The sequence below is a fragment of the Paramisgurnus dabryanus genome, chromosome 1, assembly GCF_030506205.2.
Source record: "Paramisgurnus dabryanus chromosome 1, PD_genome_1.1, whole genome shotgun sequence".
In the NCBI taxonomy this organism is placed as follows: Eukaryota; Metazoa; Chordata; class Actinopteri; order Cypriniformes; family Cobitidae; genus Paramisgurnus; species Paramisgurnus dabryanus.
In genome coordinates this window covers 51406237-51424579 of record NC_133337.1, presented here as the reverse complement: position 1 = coordinate 51424579, position 18343 = coordinate 51406237, and the positions used below count along the sequence as shown (strand labels likewise).

General features: G+C 44.4%; 1 protein-coding gene across 10 annotated transcripts in view; it reads left to right on the top strand.

Moving 5' to 3' along the window:
* The window catches only part of cacna1g (calcium channel, voltage-dependent, T type, alpha 1G subunit), a 166485-nt gene that overhangs the window by 41846 nt on the left and 106296 nt on the right, over positions 1 to 18343 (top strand). For all 10 annotated transcript variants that reach the window (XM_073815448.1, XM_073815437.1, XM_073815438.1 and 7 more), the window contains exons 7-8: positions 1997 to 2801; positions 3753 to 4129. In XM_073815448.1, the coding sequence (XP_073671549.1) occupies positions 1997 to 2801; positions 3753 to 4129 (1182 nt within the window). The remainder of the gene's footprint in view (positions 1 to 1996; positions 2802 to 3752; positions 4130 to 18343) is intronic.

The following is an 18343-nucleotide window of genomic DNA, read 5'->3' as shown; positions in this document are numbered from 1 at the left end:
CTCACCAGGACACATAGCAGTAGATTTAACAAGACAATTATCCAGACCTGAAACTCATTTTCTTATGTAACTCTGCCTTAGACAGACTTTTAAAGCTCACTAGGACATAAGAACCATTTTTTAATATTCATATGTTCAAAGTTTAAAAAATGAGCATTTGATGGTTATTACTTTTTTTAAACTTTTATTGTAGCTCATTTGTGTAGCATATACTATTAATCATACTTCACCTACACTTGGTATGTGGTTCATTGTAGTAAATGGTGGTAAAACTGCTTTAAGTTGGCAGGAGGGTATAGTAGATCTTAAGCAATGGCTTGTAAACTGCACTGCAAAAAATAACTTTCTTACTTAATATTTTTGTCTTGTTTTCAGCAAAGATATTTAAAAATTCGTAAATAAATATGTATTTTTTTTTGATGAGCAAAATGACCTAGGAATTAAGTTTAGTTTTTATTTAAAAATATAAACTTTAAGTAAATTAGTGCTCAAAACAAAAAACTTTTTTTCACATTTTTTCTTATTCCATTGGCAGCTTGTTTTAAGCACATATTTGCTTAAATTTATATTTTTTTGCCTAAAAACTATACTCATTTTGCTCATCAAGAAACTACATCTTAATTTAAGAATTTTTAAAATATTTTTACTGAGAACAAGATAAAAACACTACGTAAGAAAGTCATGTGTCTTGTCTGTGAAATAGGATTGTCATTGATGGTTCAAGGTTTGTGGGCCAACCAAAAATACATAATAATAGTAATAAATATTTAATATGTAAAAACTATATATATCTATATATCTATATCTATATATGTATATATGTTTACAATATTTAATACTATTTACATATGTAAATAATATTTATATATTAATAAATATATAATAGTATGTCTTGATATTATTTAAATATTATACTAATATTAATTATTAAGTATCAATATTATCGGAATACATATTGAAATTAAATATGACCCTGCCTATGAAAACCCAGCAAAAGTTTTTTTTGTGATCTGTTTTACATAAAATAATAAAAGTATTTATTACTGTAGGTAACTGTTAAAACTTATTGTTGGTTGGCCCTTATTTGAGGGTATTAGGTGGGCGATTCCTGTAGTGCATGCTCGCTGTATAATTTTTTTTTTTGCAGAATTGGGCATACCAGAGTCATCTATCCACATTTAGACCCTTTTACTGTTTGTACACAATGATGACGTGGCAGCGAATGCGCACGCATTTAGGCAACGGAAGTATGGCAAGAATCAGCAGTGAAGCAACACAGACAGAGAAAGTCATTTAAAAAAAAAAAGTTAACTTTATCAAATTTTTCAACACAGCTACCAGATCCGTGTACTATTGGATAGAGGACGTTAGCAGATGGCCAAAAATACAGTTGCCAGATACATATATACGTATATTTTATTAGTGCAACAAAACGCAACAACCAGACATTTTGATGCTGGGAAACCGTTTTAATAAACTTCGTTAGAACCAATGGAGAATAACACCACTTCTGTTGCCTAAATGCGCAAAAAAAAAACATTCCTTAAAATTCTTATTTTACAGAAAACTTTGTGCTTTACAACTTTATATTTTTAAAATAAATTTGTATTTATATGTATTTGTAATATATTTGTAATATAAATTTGATGATGCCTTTTTTGGACCTGCTGGTGGGTCCGCAGAGTTTAAAGGGTTAAAGTGGTCCAACAACTGAAAAGTTCAGATACCACAGATCTATCGTAATGTTATTTAACTTATATAATTCTTATTGTTCTATTAAGTTATTAATTTGAATTGTCTGTTTCTGTTAAATGTGCACACTTGCAATTTTTATTTCATATTAATGTGCAACATCAGTTCAGCAATAACAATTGATTTCATGCTTTCTATTTTAACTGCGCCATCTTTTCTTGTTCTTACTGTAACAGTAAGTTGTTAATGAATAGAGAAGCTCCTTCCATTCATGGTCTGTTTGACTACTTCTGCGTTTTTACAGGTGGGGTCATTCTTCATGATCAACCTTTGTCTTGTTGTCATAGCGACACAGTTCTCCGAGACCAAGCAACGAGAGAGTCAGCTCATGAAAGAACAGAGAGTGCGCTTTAGGTCCAACGCCAGCACGCTGAACAGCTTCTCTGAGCCGGGAAGCTGTTACGACGAGCTCCTTAAATATCTGGTCCACGTCATTCGCAAGGGAATCAGGCAGGTCGGGCACCTCATCCGGGCTGCTGGTCGCCGGGCGGGATTAAGGATCTGCGCTTCTCCGCTGGCGGAACCACCGCCCACTAAAAGGCGTCGTCACAAACAGAGGCAGGGATCCATCCGGCATCACATGCACCATCATCACCACCACTACCATTTGGGCAACGGAAGCATCCGGGTTGACGGAGGTCGAGAGGTAGCCTCAGGCTCCCAGAGTGCTGTTGTTAACGCCGGGCGTCTCATGCTACCCATCATCATTCCTCAGCAGGACCCCTGTTCTCCGTCCCTGATGTCTCTGGGCCCTGGCGAATCCGTGCATAGCGTCTTTCAAACATCAGGCACCCTAGAGCCACTGCGCTGTGGCCCCTCGCCGACTCCAACAGTGCTCCATGCCTACAAGAGGAACTCTGTCCCATTCGCTGCTCCAGTACATAAAAACTATCCCACGTTACAGCCCTCTTTAGTATTAGAGCAGCTCAGACAGAGAATTCTGGACCCGGGAGGGGGCAGTTGCACAGCTAGTGTTTTTGCCAATCTTAACATCCCTCCAACTCCCATAAACGCCTCACAGTGTCTTGTGGAGACACAGGGTCCTGTTGGTAAATGGATTTTTACAGTTACATACTGTAGCTAATTTTGTGACGTTTCCTATAGGGGTGGGTGGTATGACAAAACATGTACATCACAGTAATGTAGTATATCCCAATATATTTACCTCTCCAGAAATATAACTGTGAGCTACTTATTTATTATTTGGTAGTCTAGTGGCTTACATACTTGAACAATGAAAGAGAATATGAAATGAGATTATGAAAGAGAATCTAGTTTTATTTGTTTTTATTTTTGGAACTCGATGAATGCAAACCAAAAGATAAGAGTCTTCATAATAAATACATTTGAAGTCTGAGATCAGTGCAAAAATGTTCCACATTACAAAAAACTTTATTAAAAAACAAAACATTATAAATATGACTGGATGATCTACGTTCAAAGCCTTTGTAAAATAAACAATATATGCACACCTGCAACAGCTTGATCATACATTAAATAGGAAACGCTTGTTAAGTCATGACGTAAGGATCCAAGCCTCCACTTATTTCAATACAGATATTTATGAGCACAATCTATTCATATTACACATTTAAGTGAAAATGTTAAATTAAAATTGTAAATAAAATTGTATAAAAAAAGAAACATAAATGCATAAAATCACAGTGTACACGGCAGTCTCCAGGCTTATAGAATCACAGAAAGCAATATATTAATAATTCTTAAAAAAATCCATGTTCATGAGTCCATGGCTGTTCGTCTGGTATTTTGTTGTTTGGAGTTAAAAAATGTTGGTAGTTTTGCATATATACAGTCTATATTACCATATTTTTTGTTATTTCCCTATGGTATTTGAGATTTGTTGGACACGGAGGGCTGCATGGCGTCAGACTTAACAAGCGGATAGCAGATATACATGTCATACCACCCATCAATGTAGAAATAATAAATGTTCAACTTATGTAATTTTCACTGGTTAATTTTTATCTTACACGTTTCAGGCAAGATCACCTGCAAGGACACATCCATGAACTGTAGTGGCACAAACCTGGATACTGCTTTGACCTTTGACCCTGAAACTTGTCCATATTGCATCAAATCAATAAGCAATGACTCAGAAGGAATGGACGTGAACGAGACTGCGGACTCTGACAGCGAGGGTGTGTATGAGTTTACCCAGGATGCCCATTATCGGGACAGCAGGGATCCCAACAGAAGGAAGTTTGCATTAGGGGCTCGGGCAGCTAAGGTTGTGCATTTCTGGAGGCTGGTGTGTGACACTTTTCGTAAGATCGTGGACAGCAAGTACTTTGGACGAGGAATAATGATCGCCATTCTTATTAACACACTCAGCATGGGCATCGAGTACCACGAACAGGTTAGTGTTTGTGTTTTTGCTATTCCCACTCATTCAATGATTCACTGATTCAATAATGCAATAAGATATACGAGAAGATGATTGTGGTCAAACGCTTTGAATAATTTAATATGCATCCCTCTACTTATAGTAGTATGAAACCAATGGAAAAAACATGCATTTTATGTCTGTGCATGGTACTCTCCCCATGGTACCTTTATAGGAGAGTTATAAGCTGTAATATATATATTTGCCAGTCCCTGTATATAGTGACTATAAATTATCTGCACAGTACTGTAGTATTCTAATGCTTTCAAAGCATTGTTCTTTTGGTTTAAGTGGTCCAACTCGGTTAACCTTCTGGCTCAACCAATATCATTAGTTTGGACCAGGCCTTAGTATGCAGTTTACATGTTTGTCCAAACATGGAAGACAGAGGCAAAACAGGCCAAAACACTAAAGTTGACGCATAGCAACACCGCATCAACCAGGCCAGAACAACTAGCTACATCATATCAACCAGGTCAGAACAACTAGCAACACTATAGCAACATAGCAACACCCTATTAACCAGTCCAGAACAACTAGCAACACCCTATTGACATAGCAAAATCCTATAAACCAGGCCAGAACAACTAGTTACATCTTATCAACCACATCATAACACCTAGGAACACCATATCAACCAGGCCAGAACAGCTGGTAACACCCTATCAACCACATCAGAACAACTAGCAACAGCCTATCAACATAGCAACACCCTATCAACCAGACCAGAACAACTAGCTACATCATATCAACCAGGTCACAACACCTCTGAGCACCATATCAACCAGGTCAGAACAACAAGCAACACCCAATCAACCAGGTCAGAACAACTAGCTTCATTATATCAACCAGGTCGTAACAACTTGTCACATCATATCAACCAGGTCAGAAGAAACTAGCTACATCATATCAGCCAGGCCTGAACAACTAGCAACACCCTATCAACCAGACCAGAACAACTAGCAACACCCTATTTACATAGTAACACCCTATTCACCATGTCAGAACAACTAGCAACACCATATCAACATAGCAACACCTATTAACCAGGCCAGAACAACTAGCAAAACCCTATTAAAATAGTAACACCCTATCAACCATGTCAGAACAACTAGCAACACCATATTAACATAGCAACACCCTATTAACCAGGCCAGAACAACTAGCTACATCATATGAACCAAGTCACAACACTTAGGAACTCCATATCACCCAGATCAGAACAACAAGCAAGACCCTATCAACAGGCCAGAACAGGTCAGATCAACACCCTATCAACATAGCAACACCCTATCAACCAGGCCAGAACAACTAGCAACACCCTATTAACATAGTAACACCCTATAAACCATGTCAGAACAACTAGCAACACCATATCAACATAGCAACACCTATTAACCAGGCCAGAACAACTAGCAACACCCTATTAACATAGTAACACCCTATCAATCCTATCAACATAGCAACACCCTATCAACCAGACCAGAACAACTAGCAAGACCCTATTAAAATAGTAACACCCTATCAACCATGTCAGAACAACCAGCAACACCATATTAACATAGCAACACCCTATTAACCAGGCCAGAACAACTAGCTACATCATATGAACCAAGTCACAGCACTTAGGAACTCCATATCACCCAGATCAGAACAACAAGCAAGACCCTATCAATAGGCCAGAACAGGTCAGATCAACACCCTTTCAACATAGCAACACCCTATCAACCAGGCCAGAACAACTAGCAACACCCTATTAACATAGTAACACCCTATAAACCATGTCAGAACAACTAACAACACCATATCAACATAGCAACACCTATTAACCAGGCCAGAACAACTAGCAATACCCTATTAACATAGTAACACCCTATAAACCACGTCAGAACAACTAGCAACACCCTATATACATAGTAAAACCATATTAACCATGCCAGAACAACTAGCTACATCATATCAAACAGGTCACAACACTTACAGTAGGAACTCCATATCACCCAGGTCATAACAACAAGCAAGACCCTATCATCCAGGCAAGAAAAAATAGCTACATCATATCAACAAGGTCAGAACAACATAGCAACACCCTATCATCCAGGTCAGAACACTTAGCAACACCCTATCAAGATGGTCAGAACACATAGCAACACATTATCATCCAGGTCAGAGCACCTAGCGATACCCTGTCAAGATGGTCAGAACACCTAGCAACACCTTATCATCCAGGTCAGAGCACCTAGCAATACCCTGATAACCTGGTCAGAACACTTAGCAACACCCTATCGTCCAGGTCAGAACACCTAGCAACACCCTGTCAACATGGTCAGAATACCAGGCAACATTCTGTCAACAAGGTCAGACCTAGCAACACCCTATCATGCAGGTCAGAGCACCTAGCGATACCCTGTCAAGATGGTCAGAACACCTAGCAACACCTTATCATTCAGGTCAGAGCACCTAGCAATACCCTGATAACCTGGTCAGAACACTTAGCAACACCCTATCGTCCAGGTCAGAACACCTAGCAACACCCTGTCAACATGGTCAGAATACCTGGCAACATCCTGTCAATCAGGTCAGAACTAGCAACACCCTATTATCCAGGTCAGAACACCCAGAAATACCCTGTCAACATGGTCAGAACACAAACACCTTATTAGCAACCTTACAGCACTCTAAGAAACATAGCAATGCACAAAAAAAACATAAAAACAGCAAAACAATGCTCAGGCAACTTTCCACAACACTCTTGCGTTGTCACATCAAAAGGATTGCACTTACAATCACAACTCATGTTTTCAATGTGTTTGCAATGTCAGTTTGTTCTGAAGTTGGCACCAAGACAACACACTTTCCCTATAATCTCCATTCAAAAGTAATTCTCTTCCCAATTATTTGGTCTCCTATACATAGATCACCTTTACTCTTTATGTGGTGTTGCACAACTTTTACTCATCTGCCCCCTGTTGCCCTTTTCTGGGGGGTTGTGGAATGTGAGACTTTCCATAGATACCATGTTTTGGTTGTTTATCGTTGTTGGAGTAATTTGCCGTACTAGCGGAGGAGCGTGAGTGTTTTTTTCTGTAGTGATGAGCGAGGCCAGCCGGCACACATCTGAAATTCATTGCGTAGTGTTTACAGTGTGCTTGCTTGCCTTGCAGATCTTTAAAGGGGGCACACGCCACAGTTCACGCCCACCTGACATGCCTTCTTTCTCAGGTTTTAAGAGACTTTGCATCTTTGAGTTGGAACTGAGGAATGAATCACTCAACAATTTGATTTGTTTTTCTTTTTTATAACTACATTGATTCCTGCTTGAATGAATATGTGTGTTGACAAAATGTATTTAATGTAAATATATATTCCAAAAAGCACCTCATCGAGCAAGAATTTCGACTTTGTAATGCAAGTTGGTTTTAATGTGTTTTGGAGTTTAGGCCATTGTTTGAATTCACAGGCCAATTACTGGAATTAAAGCTGTGGTTAGTGATATTTTTCAGACTGAGTAATGTTGGACCTGCAGAAAAGGCAATGTAGTATAATGCTTTCTATTGGATGTGTTTGGCTCCCACAGTGTTTACAGCAGCCTGAAGGAGACTTAGACAATCGAAAGGCATTCCCTTCCGCTCAGGACTTCTGCTTCGGTTGCCTCTTCTCCTTTTTTGTTCCCTGGAAAATTCCAAGGGAATACTGGCAGTGAAATTCATCTTTACCGAGTGTTCTGGAGAATGGGAAACTGAGATAGAGCAAGAATTTGGATGCATGAGGTCACATGGGTTTTTTGATCCCCATAAAACCCAGCTTTCAATCTGTCTAATAGCATCCGCTCTGGTTTCACATCCCCACAGCTTCTATCTCCCTTGTTCTTATACACTTTTGCCAGTTCCTCTCTTTCAATCACTGACATCCTGCCTCAGATTTTTAGGGCCACTTTTGTAACAAAGACGCTGCTTTCGGCTATAAAGATTCTGGCTTTGTTTACTGTTCCTACTGTGGACTTGAATTGTTGCTGGTAGGGTTTAAAACATTATTTGATGTTGTGTTGTCTAGCTTTGGTATTCCATTGCGCAGTGCAGATGGAAAAATCACACATCACTGGAGGGAGTTAAAATCAAGTGGAGTTTGAAAACGTTTAGCCAAAGGGAGGAATGTGTGAATGACTGAGAAGAACAAACAGAAAATATTGCGGTACATTGTGCTTTGCAGCCTCCATCCAGACCCTAATCTGGATCGTACGCATGACAACCATACAAAACTTGACCACATGTTGGCTATTTTTAGAGCAGAAGTGCGTGATGTTTATGTTGGAGGTCACACAAATCTGCAAGCACTTCTCGAAATACCTTGTGCATTATTTTGAGATTTTACTTTAGCCTAAGTTCATTCTTAAAAATGAAGATGCTCAAAATGTGCTTCACATTGATGCCATTAAAGAACCATTTCTGGTTCCCAGAAGAACCATTCAGTCAAAGGTTCTTAGAAGAACTATTTCTTTTATACCTTTTTTAACACAAGGTACTCTGGATGTTTAAGGTTCCTTAAGGAACCAATTACAGTACAGTCTTAAAAATAAAAGTATTTTTGCCTAAATGGTTCTATCAAGAACCTTTGTCATCCAAAGAACCTTTCTGTTTCAAAAACACTTCTGTTTGTAGTCAAAAAGACCATAAAAAGATATGAAAGAAATGGTTACAGTATGTGAATCAAAAATTGCTATTTTATGGCAAAGTGAAGCACCTTCATTTTTTAGGAGTGTTGTTCCAAAGCTTCTTAGCCCATTTAGTTCTTAGGTTTCTTTGTTGTGTTATTATTTCTCCTTTTGGCTATAGGTCTCCCAGAGCAAAATGTTATTGCTCCGAGGTTGCTATTTCAAATTTGATTCTCGGGTTCTCGGGTGTTTTTTTTAGTTTTTATCCAGAACTGAGTATCTGCCTCAACTGCTTATACAAAGGCCACACAAAGATGAAGTATTGTCTTATTAAAGATTAATATGAAGGTTAAAACGGTGTTTGATATATTTTATTACGCGGCTTGTTGGAATGCTTGTTGGAACCGCTCAAAACTAATAACACACGGTAATCTGGATGCTGCAAATCATTTTGACAGTTACAGTTAAATAGAAGACAAAAAATGTATATAAATATGTATTTTAATAACATATGACGTTATATTTACAAATGATTACACCAAATAGCGTGTTTGTGACATTTTGTGTTTTTCTTGCAGAAGGTCTGCATTTGTTAAAAATGAGCTAATAAAATATTTCAAATTAATATTTAATATTACTTACCTTACTTATGAGTTAAAGAGCCAATAGGCGGGGTGATGTATAGGCAGCCTGTTTGTAGGGTTTAATACAAGACCCTTCGTGTCGGGTCCTGATCACACTGTCTGGGATTATTTCTGCGATAACAACCGTCTGCCTATACATTATCCCTTACTTACTGTAAAATGCTGAGCAATAGCAATACTTAAAGTTCTCAAATACAAGTAGCTTATTACACAATGCTCTAGATCTGATTATTACTGTACAATTCAACTGTAACCAGCCGCGTTTGAGGCGTCAAAATCGCGTGTACCGGGTCTAGTTTGCCGCTTGAACATTTTGAATGCATTCGCGAATCTAGAGCGAAGTAGACGCATGGAAAAAGCAAGTATTTGACACGCGTCAGAGGCGAAATCCGCTTCTTGTGGGAGGGGCAAGTGCTATGCGGTTGTCTGTTTGCAAGATGGCTAATGTTGATCGTGCATTCATTGAGAGAGTTACCAGTTTGTATTTGGTAACCTTACTACAGGGGAAAAATTGTTTAAAAAATGGCAGGAATGCCGCCGGTCGATAAACATCGCGTGACTCAAAAGTGAAATGTGTATTTACAACTTACCAGGTTGCCCAATGTCCTCACATTCCTGTCTCTATAGAAATAAGAATGTGTGTCGTATAGCTCCGGGTGACTGCTCACGGACAATATCAAGCGTTCCTTCATGTTGAATGAGTGACTTCGGGCGGGGCTGCCGCCACAGCAGTGAGCAGGCTCCTGATTGGTTAACGTGGCGAAAATCCGCCAAAGTTCACATTTTCAACTCGGGTGTCAGACGCAAATTCGAGTGAAACGCAAAATGCCAGGCGCTCAATTAGCGCAAACTAGACGCGCATATGAGGTGGAACTGCGTCTTCCTCGCCATGCTAAACGCCTCATTCGCGCCGCGAGACCTCCAGACGTGCGTCAACGCGTCTTCACATTGACTTTACGTTGAAATCACTCGCGCTTGACGCCTCTAACGCGGCTGGTGTAAACGCAGCATAATACCTACACTGAAAAAAAATCTGTTCTGCCTTAAATTTTTTGGTTGAATCAACTTAGAAAGTCATTTTAACTTACTATTATTTATCTTGACTAGAGATGATTTGTTATAACTTATAAAATATAGTTGAAAAAAGTCTACTTCATTTTCTAAGTTGTAGCAACTCATCTCTTGTCAAGATAAATAATAGTAAGTTGACATGACTAAATCTGAGTTGATTTGAACAAAAAATTTTCATTTAGCAAATATTTTTTACAGTGTATGTATACTAAATATATAATGCATTTTTTTTGCATATTAAATCTAGTTATTTCTGCCTACCAGTGCATATAATGATCTGCAGGCTTCCATATTCGTACCAGCTCCAGGAAACAATGAAAGTCAAAATAGCACATTATTATTAGCAGTTTTCCAAATCTGTACACCCCAGGCTGTTTGCAATTATGAGCAATTTCAGCATAATAAGTACAATTAATTAGATTACAGTTTCTTTAAATAAATCAGAATTTTGCCAAAAGATGTTTTTGTTTAAGTAGGAAATATATAGAATTGTCTAAATAGAATTGAAAAAGTTTTTTAATAATGTTAGGTTTTTTTATAAACCAGCTGCATTTGTTTGTTAGTGTCAAATGACATATTTAATTGCATTCATTGCGTGATTTCACTCAAAATGGCAAGCAGATCTACTCTTATATTAATAAATATCTTTCAATTGTTTCAATCTGGAAAGTGTGGGATAAGTGGGATAAGACCTGAATGTACTGAACTCAGCAAATATGAAAAGAGTTCACATACAGTAATTGCAGATTTTTAAGGGTGCTGACAGATTAATGAATCACATAGGAGGCCTTGGGCGGAAAGCAGGGGGCTAAATAGGCTTTAGAATTGCCTCAGTTTGAACTATTGACAGTTTTAGCTTGAATTTAGTGCTTTTAATTCATATATTAAAAGTTTTTAATAGCTTAACCTCCTGTTAAGGCACAAGAGAAAACATTGTGCTTCATGTTTATTAATGTCCTGTTCCCTTTCAGTCGGTCACTACGACGTCACGTCGTGACCGACGAATTGGGAACTCGCTTAGAGAGACCAATCTGCTTCGAATACTACTAAAACGCCAATGAACTTGGCATTGAGATATTTGCATAATGCTGGCGCCGCCCCGCCAGGTGCGTATATAAGCAGCAGGTGCAAATGAGGAAATTAGCTTTTTATCGCTTCGAAAGCCGGCAGTATCTGCTACTGAGAAGCTACTCTACTCTGGTGGGATTCGATTGCTGAAGTTGGTTGGACTAGCAGTACCACAGCGGACGCTTCGCTTAATTCCACGACTCTACATCTTTATTTTGTTTTGAGTTTAGTGTGTGCGTTGCCTTCCTGTGCGCTCATCAACTAAGCATCTGAGTGAATTTCCCTAAAAGAGTGATACGAGAGAGCTTTGTGCCTTGTTAAAGGCAGCCACTCTCTCGTATATCCGGACATCAGCGTCCTTTTCAGGATGGCTTTTCGTCCGTGCGATCTTGGGTGCGGCAAATACATGGGTCCGAAGGACGGTCACGAGCGTTGTCTTTCGTGTTTGGGCATCGAGCACGCAGAGGCAGCGTTCGCTGGGGGTAAGTGTTCTCACTGCGAGAACATGTCCCTTGTGGATTTGCGCAGACGGTTGTCTTTCCTCCGGGAAAAACGCAACCCTCGTCATGCGGGTGCTGAACGCCGCCACGGCGCGGCTGTGAAGCTCTCAAAAGACGACCTGCGCATCACTGTGCTGAGCCGAGCGGGGGATTCGTCCTCAGGCTCTCAGCCTCCTCATCCACAGCCGGTTGATGTGCCGATGGAGACTTCAGCGTCGTGTTCTACGATGTCTCTAGAATCCATCGTGCCGCCCTCCGGGTCCACCGACGCCGCAGCATCCGAGGGTGGGCCTCCTCCCCCTGACGTGGACCCCGACGCCCTTCCTCCCTCTGGTCGGGTTGGGACGCCGGAGTTCGATCCAGAGATGGTGGCCGTGCTCGCTCGAGCGGCGGAGACCGTAGGGTTAGAGTGGGTTCCCCCCCCTCAGCCCGAACCGTCCCGCCTGGATGATTGGTTCTTTGGAGCTGCCCGGGTTTCACAACCCTCTCCACCGGTGCCTTTCTTCCCCGAGGTGCACGAGGAGCTGACTAGAACCTGGAAGTCGCCGTTTTCCACGAGATTACGGCCGTTTCAGCCCTCCCCCCTCACCTCCCTCACCAGCGGAGCCGCTAAGGGTTATACGGGGATCCCTCCCGTGGAGCGTGCTGTCGCGATGCAGCTGTGTCCGGCACACGCTCCCTCTTGGAAGGACCGCCCAACCCTCCCCTCTCGTGCCTGCAGACAGTCCTCCGGTTTAACGGGCGCTGCCCACCAGGCATGTGGAGAGGCGGCCTCAGCCCTGCACGCAATGGCGTTGCTGCAGGTTCACCAAGCCAAAGCCTTGAGGGATCTGCACGAGGGAGGACACGACTCGCCTGTCCTTTCGGAGCTCCGGGCTGCCACTGACCTGGCTCTTCGCGCTACGAAGGTGACAGCGCAGGCGATTGGTCGTGCCATGTCCACGATGGTGGTCCAGGAACGCCACTTATGGCTATGTCTGGCTGACATGTCGGAAGCGGACAAGAACAAGTTCTTGGACGCTCCAGTGTCACAGGCTGGCCTCTTCGGTGAGTCGGTGGAGTCTTTTGCCCAGCAGTTCTCCGCCGCCCAGAAGCAGACAGAGGCGATCGCACAGATCATGCCCCGGCGCAAGCGACCTGCATCTCGCCCTCCAGCGCCGGCGGGCCCGTCTGCTCCTCGCCGAGGGCGCCCTGCGGCGGCTGCCTCCGCCCCCCCCACTAGAACATCTTCCAGGCCACGGAGGGGGAACAGCCGTCGACAGCCCGCCCCGCCCGCCCCACCCGCTTCCCGTGGTAAACGGAAGACGAAGCGGCCCTGAGACGGGCGACCTGGATTGGGATGGGATCACTCTACGGGAGACGGTGATGGCATCGCTCCCTCCACCGGTAGAGGGCCGGGTGGAGAATCTTTGGTTTCCTTTTGTTTCTGTTCCGCCGGCTTTTCAGCCGGCACCCACAAAACCACAAAAAGAGTGCATTCCTATTCCTTCTCCAGGTCTTCAGAGGATCGAGAGAGATGTGAGCGGGCATTCACATGCTCTTCCTCCCTCTCCTCTATCGCCAGCGGGTGTTCTGAGGAGTTCCAGCTCTCCGCTGAGGAGACGGGACCACCAGCACCCTCCTCGGAGTCTGTGCTCTCCGCTGAGGAGACCAGACGACCGTCACCCTCAGCGGGCTCAGGTCAGTGTCACACACACACATACTGTAGATACTTATGCTGTCCCAGCAGACGTACCGGCAGTACCACCTGTCCCGCGCAGCCGCCCCACCGCGGGTACCCCGACAGTGCCGTTAATTCCCCTCGTACGGTCCCTGGGGGCGTGGCTTCAGCTTCCCAGCCCGTCTCGTTGGGTTTTACGCACTGTTCGCCTCGGCTACGAAATTCAATTCATCCGGCACACACCCAAATTCTCGGGCATTCGTTTCACCACGGTGAAAGCGTCCGATGCACACGTACTGCGTGCAGAGGTCGAAGTCCTGTTGGCGAAGGACGCGATCGAGCCGGTCCCTCCAACCGAGATGAGATCGGGCTTCTACAGCCCGTATTTTATAGTACCCAAAAAAGGCGGTGGGTTGCGACCGATCTTGGATTTGCGCGTTCTGAACAAATCTCTGCAGAAGAGGTCCTTCAGGATGATAACACCGAAGCAAATATTCAATTCAATTCGCCCCCAAGATTGGTTTGCGGCAATAGACCTGAAAGACGCGTACTTTCATGTGTCCATAATCCCTCGTCACAGACCGTTTCTCCGGTTTGCGTTCGAGGGACGGGCATACCAGTACAAAGTTTTACCGTTCGGGCTATCCCTCTCTCCCCGTGTGTTCACGAAAGTAGTGGAGGCGGCGTTAAAACCCCTCAGAGAGAGCGGCGTTCGCATATTGGCTTACCTCGACGATTGGCTTATAATAGCGCATTCTCGACGGACGCTGTGCGAGCACAGAGATTTAACGCTTCGGCATCTCGCCCGTTTGGGTCTTCGGGTCAACTGGGAAAAGAGCAAACTCTGCCCCACGCAGAGGATCTCTTTTCTCGGGATGGAACTGGACTCGATCGATTTATCGGCGCGTTTGACAGAAGAGCGCGTCCAGTCAATTCTGACTTGCCTCGGTTCATTCCGAGGGAAGAATGCGGTCCCGCTGAAACAATTTCAGAAGCTCCTGGGGCATATGGCTGCAGCAGCGGCCGTGACACCGCTCGGACTGCTCCATATGAGACCGCTTCAGCGTTGGCTTCACGATCGAGTCCCGAGGAGAGCGTGGCGCGCCGGCATCCATCGTGTAACCATTACACCTGCGTGTCGCCTAACATTCCCCCCGTGGTCGGACCCCGCGTTTCTCAGGTCCGGTGTGTCCATGAGACAGATCGCTCAGCATGCTGTTGTACACACAGATGCGTCCGACACGGGCTGGGGTGCCACGTACGACGAGCTTACGGCTTCAGGGGTGTGGACAGCACCCCAGTTGCACTGGCATATCAATTGCCGAGAGTTGTGGGCAGTATATCTGGGACTCGTACGCTTCGCTACGGAGCTGCGAGGGAAGGATGTACTAGTACGCACCGACAACACTGCGACCGTTGCGTATATCAACCGTCAAGGCGGTTTGCGCTCCCGTCACCTGTCGCATCTCGCTCGTCATCTCCTCCTTTGGAGTCAGAAGCATCTGAGGTCCCTTCGTGCCATTCACATTCCGGGCTCGCTCAATACAGCAGCGGACGCGCTTTCTCGAGCTGCGCGCCCCGGCGAATGGCGACTCCACCCCCAGACGGTCCAGCTAATTTGGAAGAAGTTCGGTCGTGCGCAGATAGATCTGTTTGCGTCGCCGGACGATACCCACTGTCGCCTGTTTTATTCACTAACCGAGGGCAGCCTCGGCGTGGACGCATTGGCACACAGCTGGCCTCGGGGGATGCGCAAATACGCATTCCCCCCAGTGAGCTTAATCGCACAGACACTGTGCAAGGTCAGGCAGGACGAGGAGAACCTTTTACTGATCGCCCCATATTGGACGAGCAAGAATTGGTTTCCAGAGTTAATGCTCCTCGCGACAGCCCCTCCCTGGCGGATTCCCCTGAGGAAGGACCTTCTTTCTCAAGGAGGGGGCACATTATGGCACCCGCGCCCCGACCTGTGGGATCTCCATGTGTGGTCGTTGAGCGCGCGCAAGGTTTAAGTGATTTACCACAAGCGGTATCTAACACAATCAACGCGGCACGAGCTCCGTCTACGAGACGGGCTTACGCGTTTAAATGGAACCTTTTCGTCACCTGGTGCTCTTCGCAACGCGAGGACCCCAGAGAATGCCCTATTAACACCGTGCTTTTATATCTTCAACATAGGTTAGACGGTAGGCTGTCACCCTCCACCATTAAAGTTGATATCGCCGCTATTTCTGCTCATCACTCACTTATTAACGGCAGAACAGTTGGCCAGCATGATTTGGTTGTTAGATTTCTAAGAGGCGCTCGTAGGCTAAACCCCTCGCGCCCTCCTTCTATTCCTCCCTGGGACCTGTCCATGGTGCTGAAAGCCCTGCAGGCCCCCCCGTTCGAGCCTTTGCAGTCTGTGAGTCTGAAGCTTTTATCAATGAAAGCTCTGACCCTGCTAGCATTGGCCTCAGTGAAGAGAGTAGGGGATTTACATGCATTCTCTGTTGACGACTCGTGCCTTCAGTTTGGTCCTGCTGCCTCAAGCGTAACATTGAGGCCCAGACCAGGTTACGTGCCCAAAGTTCCCACTACTCCTTTCAGAGATCAAGTGGTGAGCTTGCAAGCGCTGCCTCCGGAGGACGCAGACCCAACCATGGCTTTGTTGTGCCCCGTACGCGCACTGCGACTCTACGTGGATCGCACGCAAAGCCTCCGGACCTCAGACCAGCTCTTTGTTTGTTATGGTGGCCAGCAGAAAGGGAAAGCTGTCACTAAGCAGAGGATGTCTCATTGGATAGTTGATACTATCGCCCTGGCTTATAATCTTCAGGGCATTCCTTGCCCCTTTAATTTGAGAGCGCACTCCACACGGAGCGTTGCCTCATCTTGGGCTCTAGCTCGTGGTTCCTCGCTAACAGACATCTGTAGAGCTGCTGGTTGGGCGACACCTAATACGTTCATTAGATTTTACAGTGTTCGTATCGAGCCTGTATCCTCTCGTGTTCTTTCCTCACCAGGGAGGGCACGGAGAGCAGACTCGCAGGTCGGCTTGCAGCCTCCGACTGATGCTTCATAACTGTGTCAGTATGGAAGGCCTTCAGAGCAAAAATGCGTAATGGTTTGAATTGCTCTTCCTCCGCTGCCTTGGCAGCCTTTGTTGCGGAGCATTGGCTGTCAGCCTTCACTAGCTGCATCCTCGCGAACCTATGTGTTGGCTCGGGCTCCACATTGTGTCCCACCGGGTTCCTTTGTGAGTATTTTTCCGTGGGGTTAATCCTACTAGCCCACGTTTCCCTTAGCAGAGCACTGCTTTGCTTACACAGCCACGGCTGTCATTTTACCTCAACTACGGTTGACTTTCGCCCACCATTAACCCTTAAGACGGGTGGTGGCTTCCGCAGCGTTCCTATCCCGCTCAGGTAGGGCGCTTCCCAGTCGCTGGCACTTCTGTGGGGTTAAAGGAACATCTAGTGCCCGGCCTTCTGCCTTAAAACCTAATTCTCCTTATCCTTAAGTGGAACCGGAGGGCTTTACGCAGACACTGGAAGAGGTCAGCCCCTAGTGGCGTTTTGGTAGGGATTCCCAATTCGTCGGTCACGACGTGACGTCGTAGTGACCGACTGAAAGGGAACGTCTCGGTTACGGATGTAACCCTCGTTCCCTGAAGGAGGGAACGGAGACGTCACGTCCCGTCGCCACAGGTGCTGCCACCTGCTGTTACGGCCGGTCACACTTTCCGGCTTTCTCAGCGAAAAAGAAGCTAATTTCCTCATTTGCACCTGCTGCTTATATACGCACCTGGCGGGGCGGCGCCAGCATTATGCAAATATCTCAATGCCAAGTTCATTGGCGTTTTAGTAGTATTCGAAGCAGATTGGTCTCTCTAAGCGAGTTCCCAATTCGTCGGTCACGACGTGACGTCTCCGTTCCCTCCTTCAGGGAACGAGGGTTACATCCGTAACCGAGACGTTTTCTAGCTCAATTTTATTGCTGACACATATTGTGTTTTTATTCATTTATTGGTTTTCATCTTATAAATGCAATGCTGTCTTTAACATGTTGCATCAAGGTATTGCTTATGCATGCGGTTTTACCATTAAGATGGAGATGTATACATATATACAACTAATTCCTGAAATGTCACACTATTCCAAGCCAAACATTTCACATGAACCACTGTGAAAATGCAATCCCAGCATGCATCGCTGCTGTCCACCTAATCTGTCTTTGCCTGTCTATCTGACAACTTCATCCTCCCCTGCTTCCTGTTTTCGATTTTTTTCCTTCCCATCGGGTTGTTGAGGTTGTTGTTGCCATGTCTATGTAAATTGAGGAGCAGAGAGGTTTGCCTGCTGTATAATACAGGAGTGGCCTGAGAGTTCACAGGGTTTTGTAATGCAGTTACATTAAGCCTGCTTATTACTGCAGTGCTCACTTATCCCTTAGATCAGCTGCTGTGTGTGTGAAAATGATTTTTAGGTTGAGATTGTGTGGTTTTATCAGTTTGTACAGGGATCAGTTGTGTTCATGTGCTCAAACTTATATTTAAATGTGTAAATATACAGTACATGGTAAACCTTTACTGTAGTTCATCCACAAACTGTT